At 49.7% G+C, this 12,150-nt stretch overlaps 1 protein-coding gene across 50 annotated transcripts in view; it reads left to right on the forward strand.

Annotated features, from left to right (window-relative positions):
• neb (nebulin) overlaps positions 1–12,150 on the forward strand; it is a 376,446-nt gene that overhangs the window by 80,540 nt on the left and 283,756 nt on the right. For all 50 annotated transcript variants that reach the window (XM_072470732.1, XM_072470804.1, XM_072470803.1 and 47 more), the window contains 4 exons: positions 128–439; positions 5,421–5,627; positions 6,811–6,915; positions 8,378–8,485. In XM_072470732.1, coding sequence (XP_072326833.1) covers positions 128–439; positions 5,421–5,627; positions 6,811–6,915; positions 8,378–8,485 — 732 coding nt within the window. The remainder of the gene's footprint in view (positions 1–127; positions 440–5,420; positions 5,628–6,810; positions 6,916–8,377; positions 8,486–12,150) is intronic.

A 12,150-nucleotide genomic window follows, 5' to 3' on the forward strand; every position in this document is an offset into this window, starting at 1 on the left:
ACAAAAACCCATGTTCCTTGGTGCCCTTATCTTTGCATGTACTTATTTTCTCACAGCAGGTTTGTCCAGCCACTGGGTATTTTGTGTTTTAACATCTTCTGTGGTCATCTGAACAATTATTTTACAGGTGAAATATAAGAAAGCTTATGAACAAGAGAAGGGCAAACATGTTGGTTTCCAGAGCCTCCAAGATGACCCCAAGCTAGTTCATTCCATGCGTGTGGCTAAGATGCAGTCTGAACGTGAATACAAGAAGGACTATGAGAAAAGCAAGACCAAATATCACACACCGATGGATATGTTTAACATTACTGCTGCCAAGAAGTCCCAGGAAATAGCCAGCAACTGCAACTACAGGCATCCGATCCACCACTACACATACATGCCAGATGCTATGGGCTTGGAACTGTCCAAGAACATGATGAACATACAGAGTGACGTAAGTCTCAATGTTCATTTTTTACTTTCTCTCGGCGGTGACCACAGCAGGCTTCAATCTCCAACCAGAATGGCCATTCTTCAGTTTGGCTCAGTTGATAGCAGAGAGGGGGATGTGGATCAAATAAGCAGCGAATTTGAAAGCCAAGGTGCGAGATTCTCCACTCCCGCGCCGGTTGGGAGAATCGCCTGGGCCGCCAAAATTTCCCGCGATGCCGGTCCGACGCCCTCCCGCGATTCTCCCAAACGGCGGGAACGGCCCTGTCGAGTTCCGCGGGCCACAGGCCGGAGAATCGCCCGAGACACCCAAAATGGCGATTCTCCGGCACCCCTGCTATTCTCAGGCCCGGATGGGTCGAGCGGCCAGCCCAAAACGGCGGATTCCCCCTGGCGCCGTCCACACCTGGTCGCTGCCGTCGGGAACAGCACGGGAACGCTGGGGGGGGCGGCCTGCGGGGGGGGGGGGGGGGGGGGGGGGGGGGGATTCTGCACCGGGGGGAACCTCAAATGTGGGATGGCCCGCAATCGGTGCCCACCGATCGTCGGGCTGTCCTCTCTGAAGGAGGACCTCCTTCCTTCCGCGGCCCCGCAAGATCCATCCGCCATCTTCTTGCGGGGCGGACTCGGAGAGGACGGCAACCACGCATGCGCGGGTGACGCCAGTTCTGCGGCGCCGGCCGCGTCATGTATGCGGTGCCGCCTTTACGCGGCGACAAGGCCTGGCGCGTGTAGATGACGCAGCCCCGCCCTAGCCAATTATCGGGCCCTGAATCGGTCGGGATAGGGGCCGTTTCGTGCCGTCGTGAACCTCGACGGCGTGGGCACTTCGGCGCGGGAGTGGAGAATCCCGCCCAAGGCTTCTGAAATTGGTTTGAATTAAGTTGTGAAGCTGAAAACGCTACTCGTCTTTCCCTGCTTAAAGTCAGAGTCAAATCTTAATAAGAATTTGCAGAGAGAGAGGTAAATTAACTCTTGGCATTTTCCAGCATTTAGAATGGCTCTAAGCTAGGCCCTTAACCAAGATGTAGACAGGGGTTAATCAATAATACAACTTTCATTTCTACCTTTAACGAGGTAAAGTATCCCAAAGCATTTCATAGAAGCATTAAAAGACAGAATTTGACACTGAGCCACGTAGAGAGGGGACTAGGACCAGTGGTCAAAAGCATGACCTAACAGATGGTAAACAATCTTAAAAGACTTAAAAGAAGAAAGAGGCGTGTAGTTTGGGAGGTTTCAGGGACAATTCCAGAGCTCAGAGGCTACTCACCTGAAGGAGCGGCTGACAATGATGAGATGAAGGAAATCAGGATGCACTGGGTCAGAACTGGAGAAAGATAGAGCTTTTGGAGGTTGTAGCATACAGGAGATTACAGAGATAAGGAGCAAAGACATTGGGTGGGATTTTCCAGCCCCGCCCACTGCTGGGATGGCCTGGTTCCAGTGAACGTCAATGGACTTTTGACTGGGGCCACCAAATGCTCCACGGCAGTTCCCATCATGATGGGACTGGAATATCTCGGCCATTAGCAAACATAAAATACTGTAGAATAAAGATTCACGTCAACTCCAGGGAATCCAGGATCTCTTTGAGTAGGAAGTCCAGTAAGAATATGCAACCAAGGGACCAGAAGCCAATGAGGAAGAAAGTCTGTATGCCCCAGCCAGGATGAACTTGTAAGCAATGCTGGTGAAACAAAATAATTTGAACTTCCTCTCATTAAATGAAAGACCATTATAACGCTCTCATAACTGTTTTGGTGAACGCTTGAAGTTATTTAACTGAGTGCTTCTTAAGAATAGAACAAGTGCTGACTTGCTACCTAAAGCTTGTTAACTTCTACATGCTTGTAATGCAGAACAAGGCCAGCAGCGCGGGTTCAATTCCCGTACCGGCCTCCCCGAACAGGCACCGGAATGTGGCGACTAGGGGCTTTTCGCAGTAGCTTCATTGAAGCCTACTTGTGACAATAAGCGATTATAACTTATGGGCTGGTTTAGCACAGTGGGCTAAACAGCTGGCTTGTAATGCAGAACAAGGGGCGCAATTCTCCGTGTTTCACTCCGGCGTCGGAGGCCGCTCCCAGCCCCCTATTCTCCTGCCCCCGAGGGGCTACGAGCGGCCGCCGCGTTATTTACGCGCGCACGGGCCTTGGTGCCGCGTAAATGACTCGGCCGGCGCCGCGTTAATGACGTCACCCGCACATGCCGTGGGTTGGCCGGCGCCAACCCTCGCATTGCGCAGTTGCCGTCCTCCCCCGCGGGCCCGCCCCGCAAGAAGATGTTGGATGGATCTTGCGGGGCGGCGGAGTGAAAGGATTTCCTCCTTCAGAGAGGCCGGCTCGCCCGATCGGTGGGGCACTGATCGCAAGCCAGACCCCTTTTGAGGCCCCCCCCCCCCCCGGCTCTGAATGATCCTGCCCCATCAGCAACTTACGTTTTTAAAAGATTGGAAGGGTGTCCCGATTTTTTAAAGAATTAGCCCCCCCCCCCCCCACCCCCACCCCAGCATTTCCCCATGGAACTCTGCCACCCAGCACCACCACAAGGTATTCCCCAGCAATGAGAGAACAGTCCCTCCCCGCTGCCCAAGGAACTCCCCCACCTTTCCCAGCATGGAACACCCCTCTTCCCCTCAGCACTTCCCCCGTGGAACTCTGCCACCCAGCACCACCACAGAGTCCTCTTCCCCCATTCCCCCACAATGAAAATGGAACGGCCCCCCCACAAAATACCCACCTCTGGGCAATTGGGGGGCAGTGCCTGGGAGTAGTGCCCAGTATTGCCAGAGGCAAGATGTAGGAGGCCCAGACATGTACCTGCCCTGGCATGAACCTGTTCCCCCTCGGCCATTTTGAGACACTCGTGGGATTTTCTGTTTCCCCCCCACCCGCTCCTGGACATGGAAGTGGAAAAATCCCTCCCACGTGGCAAATGGAATTCAATCCGCAAAAGTGTGAGATCGTGTATTGGAGGAGTACAAAGAAGGCAAGAGAATAGACAATAAGTGGAAGGATTCTGAGCAAGTTAGAGGAACAGAGGCGTATCAGGGTTTATGTCCACAGATCATTGCAGGAGGCACATCATGGAGATAAGATGGTCAAGGAAGCATAAGGGATCGCCAAGGCCTGGGAGATAAAAGCAGGGAGGTTATGCTAGATCTGTACGAAACATTAGTTAGACCACAGTCAGAGTACCACGTACAGTTCTGGTCACCGCATTACAGGAACAAAGAACAAAGAGAACAAAGAAAATTGCAGCACAGGAACAGGCCCGTAGGCCCTTCAAGTCTGTACCGACCACGCTGCCCATTCTGAACTAAGCCCCCTACCCTTCAGGGGACGGTATCCCTCTATTCTCATCTTATTCATGTATTTGTCAAGACACTCCTTAAAAGTCACTATCGTATCTGCTTCCACTAACTCCCCCAGCAATGAGTTCCAGGCGCCCACCACCCTCTGTGTACACCTCCTCTAAAACCTTGCCCCTCTCAATATTCTGGGTTATATCCCATCAGGCCCTGGGGACTTGTCTACCCTTAATGTTTTTCAACACCCCCATTACCTTCACCTTTTTGATCTCAACATGACCCAAGCTATCTACACGCTCCCTCCCCAGACTCATCAGCCACCAAGTCCTTCTCTTTGGTGAATATTGACGCACAGTACTCATTTAATACCTTGCCCATTTCCTCTGGCTCCATGCATAGATTGATATACCATCAATGAGCACACGACGAGTGATGAATGTAACTGAGGCTTTAATAAACTAAACAGAAAGCCTCCTGGCCTCGGATCCCGAACTGGGGCAACAGCGGAGCCTAGCCACCTTTATACAGAGCCCGGGGAGGCGGAGCCAGCAGGCAGTAGTTACCACATTACATATAATACAGTGGCAGTTTACCACAATACACAGATTATATACTATAGTGGTTCGGACCCAGCAGGGACAAGCCCAATACAGTGGTTTACCACATAGGACAGATATGATTATATTTGAGAGACCACACAAGAAGATTATATATTGTTCCAGCAACAGCCCCCCCCCCCCCCCCCCCCCCCCCCCCCCCCCCCCCCCCCCCCCACCCTCCTCCCCACAGCAGCAAGTTTTCTTATTGGCCGCTGCTGGGATCGTCTGGTCCCTTTAAAGTCTATGGCATTTTGCTTGGTTCACCTGTCTCGTCATCAGGGAACATGTGGCAGGGGCTGACCTTGGTGGGACCGGAAGACTCCGCTGGAGGAAAGGGGCCGTAAAACCCACCTGTTGTCAGGAATGGAAAATTTTAGCGCTGAGGGAAAATTGGGTAGGCTGGGGTTATCTTCTTGGGAAAAGAACGCTGTAGGGAGATTAAATCAAGCTATTTAAAATTCTGAGGGGCCGAGATAGAGTTGATCGGAAAGACCTATTTCCATTAGCAGAGAGGACAATAGCAAGGGTGCAGAGATTTAAAGTAATTGGCAGAAGGAATTGAGTGAATATGAGGAGTAATCTTTGCACTGAGGGTGGGGATTGTTCTTCGCTGTCTGAAAGGATGGCGGAGACAGAACGGTCACTTCATTTAAAGAGTACTTTAATATGATTTGAGGTGCTCTAATCTGCAGGGCTATGGACCAAGAGCTGGAAGGTGAGGTCAGACTGGATCGCCTTTTCTCAGCCAGCACACACATGATGAGCTGAATGGCTTCCTTCTGTGCTGTGAATTTGCACATGTTTCTGTTCCACTATAACCTCGGCCAATTCTATAACCCAATCTTTGTCCAGTGGAACTCCAAACTGAGAATAGAGTTCAGACGATTTATCGCATGCTGCTGTGAAGATTTCCATAACAATTTTCAAATGGTATTCTCACAATGTCATCATTACTAGGACCTCCCGTGTTGCTCTGGAAAAACACCTGTGTGTCACGTTTACTGTTCGCTTGGTACAGTGGTGACATGGTTCATATTCTACCTTTGCATTGATTTTTTTTTTTCTCTTTAAAGAACCTGTACAAATCTGATTACAATAACTGGTTCAAAGGCATTGGCTGGAGTCCACTTGGTTCGCTAGAAATGGAGAAAGCGAAGAAAGCTGCACAGGCACTCGATGAACACAATTACAGACAGAAGCCAGGCAAACTCAAGTTCACCAGTGTGCCTGACTCAATTGAAATGGAGCTGGCTAAAACCAATGCACTACAGCTCAATGATGTGAGTGGATCTTCACAGAACTTGTCAATGTTTGTATTATATGTCACATTTGCCGTGCACCCTTCAATGGGTTTGTGCCCTTGTTCATATCACTTCAGCTATGGATGGTTTGGGGGATCATTTTCTTTGACATAAGTGCCACTCTATGTTCAATGTTTAATGGCAGCACGGTGGCACAGTGGTTAGCACTGCTGCCTCATAGCATCAGGGAACCGGGTTCAATTCCGGCCTTGGGTGACTGTGTGGAGGTTTGCACGTTCTCCCCATGTCTGTGTGGCGTTTCCTCCAAGTGCTCTGCTTTCCTCCCACAGTCTAAAGATGTGCAGGTTAAGTGGATTGGCCATGCTAAATTGCCCCTGAGTGTCCAAAGATGTGCTGGTTTGGTTATGGGGATGGGGTGGTGGAGTACAGTTTTGCTGGGTCGGTGCAGACTCGATTGGGCCGAATGGCCACCTTCTGCACTGTAAGGATTCTATAATTCAATGAGAAGAGGGTTTAATGTTGGCAAGGAAGACCTCTACCAGTTTCTCCCTTTAGTCCTCCATAACGCATTGCATATCTGCAACATATCTCATTTGAGGGAGCTGCCAAAATCTGATAGAATCCGATTGGTAAGTTAGACTGTGCAAGGTCATGAAGCAGCATGAAAGACCAGTATTCTGCCCTCAGTGGAATATATGGGTAATGCTCCATATGGTACTGAATGGTTTCTCTACCTTCCGCGAGTTGATTTTCACACCTCAGTAACCTACGTCTTGTGCCAGGTGAAGTAGTCCTTTTGAGGATGATCTGGTTTATTTCTGTTTCCAATTAATACTCGGAAACTTTACATCATGGGCATCATGGGCAACACGGTAGCATTTGGTAGCACTGTTGCTTCGCAGCTTAGGGTCCCAGGTTCGATTGCCGGCTTGGGTCACTGTCTGTGTGGTATCTACACGTTCTCCCCGTGTCTGCATGGGTTTTCTCCGGGTGCTCTGGTTCCCTCCCACAAGTCCTGAAAGATGTGCTGTTAGGCAATTTGGACATTCTGACTTCTCCCTCTGTGTACCTGAACAGGCGCCGGAATGTGGTGACTAGGGGCTTTTCACAGTGACTTCATTGCAGTGTTAATGACTATTATGTATCACTTGTGCGCACATGCAACTTGTTGTTCTTGATCTGACTTGGTTTTATTTTACAGAAACTATACCGATCTGGAGGAGAGAAGATCAAGCACAAGTACACCTTGCCACCAGATGTTCCCCAGTTCATTCAAGCTAAATGGAATGCCTACAACTTCAGTGATGTAAGGATTGTATCCCTAGACATTTGCCAACTTGGGTTATTCCTCGCGTGTGTTACAGAATATTCGATATTAACCTTTTGAGGATGAAGGTAGCATTGCTGAATCAGGATTGTGTTCATTGTCCTTTTACAGGACAGTCTCTGTTCCACCTTCGTTGGTGCAGCAAAATGCTGTTGGGGAATAAGCACCTTAGTGGATGCTTTATTGGACGTGACATGTTACGTGATGGCAGAAGTGGACCGCCATTGGTCGGCAGCTGGGGGCTCTACACTGTGTGCCTGCTAGCCTGCCACCAGACGGAGGATCGGTGGCCGTTTTGCACCGTTTTATCAGTCGTAAAACACCACCATTCCCACGCCGGTGACAGCACATAGTCTCCCAAATGGAGAATCCAGCCCCATAATTTTACATTATTTTAAGATTCCTCTTGTTTCCCCCCCTTTTTTTTTAAACTACAAAACTAACAACACATGGAATTTTGTTATTACCAATGGTACAATTCAGAATTTACCCATGAATCAAATTACTGAGTGATCTTATCAGACAGCACCATGTGAATTACATGGTCTAATATCTGGTTGTAGGACGTAACTGGTTGAGTTCTAGGATATGGGCTCCTATCCAGTCCCTTGACTGGAGAACGGTATACAGCACAGGCAGGGCTAAGTAAGGAAAAGATAATGCAAAATAAGTTAGTAATAGAGAATTTGAAATCTATGCATCAGAACTTACCCCATTCATGTGTGGGGAGCGGGGGGAGAGGTCGGTAAACTCAGTTGGCTCGATAGCTGGTTTGTGATGCAGAGCCGACAGCGCGGGTTCAATTCCCATATCGGCTGAGGTTATTCATGAATGCCCTGCCTTCTCAACTTTGCCAATCACCTGAAGTGTGGTGCTCCTTGTTATGTTCGATGACTTCCTTGATCATGAAGGTACACATAGAACACAAAGATATGATTGCTACAAGTATTTATTCTTGACACGCTGGTTAGTAACTGTGTATTTCAATGTACAAACTATTCTGTCTACGTTACTGTGAATCTAAGGAGGAGATGACTTTCTCCTTGTACGTCCTACTATCCAATGCCTGTGTCGCGTACGTCCCCCTGTATATATATCTCTATATGGATGTCTGATTCCACCTACTGGCGGGAGGTCAAAATTGTCCCTATATGTATTGGTCAGTGGCTCTGTACACTGGTGATGTTACATACAATATGTACATTGGTGCAACTATGTACAGTTATACATAGAAATGCCTGCGCATTTCACCACACCCCTCAGGCTAAATCACCACCAGTCAGCTCTCTCTCAAAAGGGGAGAGCAGTTTATGGTCCCCTGGGACTGTGCCACCATTTCCAGTTTTTACATTTGCAGTTAGTTACGGTGGATGGCAGTTGGCAATATTTAAGTCTTCATTAGATAATGCAATTTAATTAAATGTTTGCTAATCATTTACAGCACTGCTACAAAAATAACTGGAAGAAGTCACTCGCGAAAGGATATCACCTTAAGTCTGATGCCATCCCGATCGTTGCAGCCAAAGCTTCACGAAGGATTGCCAGTGACGTAAGTGCCCAGCAACATTCAGTGAAGTATGGCTTTTGACATAAATAGAAAATTCATAACAGCTCACAGACCGGTGATTCCGCAGTTAATGCCCAACGAAGCGTTGGGAGGCGGATGTGTCTGAAAAACACGAAACAAAAACAAAAGCAAGTTAAGGTTATCCAACTGGACGTGATGTACATGAGTCAGAACTGCAATACGACAAGGTTTAGGATTTAACTGCAAATTGAAGGCAAAAAACTAAAATGACAACTTGCTTGGACGGATATCGGTGATAAACGAGCCAGCGGGAGGAAGGTGGAAGGTTGAGAGCAGCACGGTAGCATTGTGGTTAGCACAATTGCTTCCCAGCTCCAGGGTCCCAGGTTCGATTCCGGCTTGGGTCACTGGCTGTGCGGAGTCTGCACATCCTCCCCGTGTCTGCGTGGGTTTCCTCCGGGTGCTCCGGTTTCCTCCCACAGTCCAAAGATGTGCAGGTTAGGTGGATTGGCCATGATAAATTGCCCTTAGTGTCCAAAATTGCCCTTAGTGTTGGGTGGGGTTACTGGGTTATGGGGATAGGGTGGAGGTGTTGACCTTGGGCAGGGTGCTCTTTCCAAGAGCCGGTGCAGACTCGATGGGCCGAATGGCCTCCTTCTGCACTGTAAATTCTATGATTCTATGATAATTGGCACACTGATCGAGACAACAATGATGGGATTTTATTTTATTTGAGCAAACGTATCAATAAAAGAGAATTGTTCCCAGCTAGGTGGAATCCCTGAGAGGAGAGATTGCCATTGTACATGATGATCAGTTGATGGTATTTAGTAAGTACGTTCTATCAGTCATGATGGGGGAAGGGGGGGGGGCATGTGGTGGGGTGTGGGGGAGGACATAGAGGTTGAGGGCTGAAACTTCCAATGGTTGAGAGAGAGAGATATGAGTGATATTTAGGATACAAAGTGGACAATTTTCAGCCTGTGTTAGTCGAACGACGGCAGGGGAGGAAGATCCCATGAGAGTCAGGAGTTGCGATTCTCGTCGACGAGATCGCGTTTATCGATTTTCCACGCCCCTCACCAGTGAGTGAATGAAGTTCACACCCAGAAAGGGCGGGAACCTCATTTAAATACACATTAAGCCCCATTTGAAGGGGTTTTACATTATGTTTATCAGAGTGGGAGGAGCTGATACTTGTGGTGGGTGTGGGGGTGGCAGGAGAGAGTGCCGATACTGATGGTGTGGTGGCGGTGGTGAGAGGGGGAGTGCAGGGGAGAAGAGGGAGGGAAGAGGTGAGCTTTGATGCTGTTTGGGGGGAGGGAGGGAGGTGGGGTGAGAGCCCCGATGCTGATGGCGGTGGTGGGCGAGGGGAGGTGAGAGGCCCAATGCTGAAAGTAGGAGTGGGGTGTTGTGGGTTAGAGCCCTGGGGCTGACGGTGGTGGTGGTGGGGGGGGGGGGGGGGGGGGGGGGGGCGGGGGGGGGGTCAGGGGAGATCCATGATGCAAATGATGATGGGTTGGGGAGCGGTGAAAGCTCCGTTGCTGATAGTGGTGTGGAGTTGGGGGCGGGGGGGGGGGGTTGGGGAGCCCTGGTGCTGATGGTGGTGATGGGGGGGGGGGGGGGGAGGTGATGGTGGTGCTGTCCGTGGGGGCTAGTGGGTGTGGGGCGAAGGGGGAGGGAGATTGTTTCTGTGCTGATGGGGGCGCCGTTTTTAAAGGGCGCCCTGATCTCTGTGGAGCTGGCCTTGCTGGTTCTATCAGGCGTCGCCACAATAACAGCGTAAAACACACCCCTGAATTTGTTTTCAGGGAGGCTCAAAATCTGGACTAAAACCTCGGCTGTGCAGCTGGAGACACCTACACACCGGGTTTCAGTCAGGAACTGGCGCTCTGAAGGAAATATGGGAAAATTCCACCCAGTGAAGGTTTTTGTTATATTAAACACCTACAAAGGAAAGCAAAACACCACAGCTTTACAGATGGAGGTAGAGAAATAAATTGCAGAGGCCCTAGGTATTTCAAAGGTCCATTGCCTGGAAGAACTGGAATGTCCCAATCTTATTGATGATGGAGCAGATATTTGATCCGTAGTTCATCTTGGGGGGGTGGGGGGGCGGGGGGTTCAAGGATGGTACCAAGGTTGTAAATTGTTGAATTCAGCCTCATACAGTTGCAAGGAAGAAGGTTGGATTTGGTAGCTTGGGAACAGAGAGTTTCAAGTGGAGGGTAAAAGTAATGATTTTCTACTTCACGCTATTTAGTTGGAGGAAATTTTAACCGTTACAGCAATGGATGTCAGGCACGCACTGTGACAAACCAGCGCTAATGCTGAGAGTCTCCCTCCACAGACGCCGCCAAACTTGCTGAGTTTTTCCAGCGGTTCCTGTTTTTATTTCAGATTTCCAGCATCCGCTGTTTTTGCTTTTATTATTATGAGAGAGTTGGTCTTGAAGTAGAACTAAATGTTGTCAGTGCATATGTGGAACCTGATGTTGTAGTTGCCATGTTGTTGTCGAAGGTCACAATGTAGATTTGAAATAGGAGAGAACTTTGGACCGATCCATAGGGACTTCGAGAGCAGCGTTTTTCAAACTGTTTTTCCAGGGACCCATTTTCACCAAACGGCCAACCTTCAGGACCCAACGCAGCCGACCTTCACGACCCACGCCGGCCGGCTTTCGCGACCCACACCGGCAGACCTTTGCGACCCACGCCGGCCGACCCTCACGACCCACGGCGGCCGACCTTCGTGACCCACGCCGGCCGACTTTGCGACCCACGCCGGCCGACCTTCACGACCCACGGCGGCCGACCTTCGCGACCCACACCGGCAGACCTTTGCGACCCACGCCGGCCGACCTGCGCGATCCACCATTTTCTCTTACCTTGTTTGTTGCTGACAAAAATGGTGGAAATGGTTTTGGGTCCCTTTGGCCCCAATGGTCCCTTTGTCCCTTTGGTCCCCCGAACTTGAAAAAAAAGGCTGCGACCATATAAAAAAAATGCGGCCGCACTGCGCATGCGCACCGATGATCGGGAACGTGTGCGCAGTGTGGCTGAATTTTAAAAATCTGTTCCTGGCCATTTTGAAGGCCGCTCGCAGTCAGCAATATTAAAAGCCGGCTGCTGCGGCTGTTGCGCGCGGATTTGCGCGATCGGGAGCAACACGATGGACGGCTCCGCGACCCTCCCAACACCCATCTCGCAACCCACCCACGGGTTGCGCCCCTGAGTTTGACAATGCCTGTCCTAGAGGTATCAGTGCCAGAGTGTAAAGAGAACCGATTGCAGGTGATTCCTCGACTTTGATTGGATTAACAAAAATGGAATCAAGCTAGGGTAGTCCTACTCTGTAAAATGCAGCAGGAGAGGCGATGGAGGAAGATGGTATGGCCAAAGGTTGTGGACAAGCCAAGAAAGCTGAGGAGGGACAACCACCACGGAGGATGTAATTTGTGGCTTTGTTAAGGAAGGGCCATTTCAGTGCTGTGGCAAAGATGGAAACATGATCAAATATGAAGTTGCAGGAAAGATGAGCATGGATATTTGTGCAGTCACTAAACTTTCAAGCACTTGGGAGAGAAAAGACGAATGGGAGATGAGGTGGTAGCTCACAAGGATGGAGAGGTCAAGAGTGTGTCTTTTTACACGGGAGGGATGATGTCCACAGACTTAAAGACAGGA

The sequence above is a fragment of the Scyliorhinus torazame genome, chromosome 2 (assembly GCF_047496885.1).
Source record: "Scyliorhinus torazame isolate Kashiwa2021f chromosome 2, sScyTor2.1, whole genome shotgun sequence".
Lineage (NCBI taxonomy): Eukaryota > Metazoa > Chordata > Chondrichthyes > Carcharhiniformes > Scyliorhinidae > Scyliorhinus > Scyliorhinus torazame.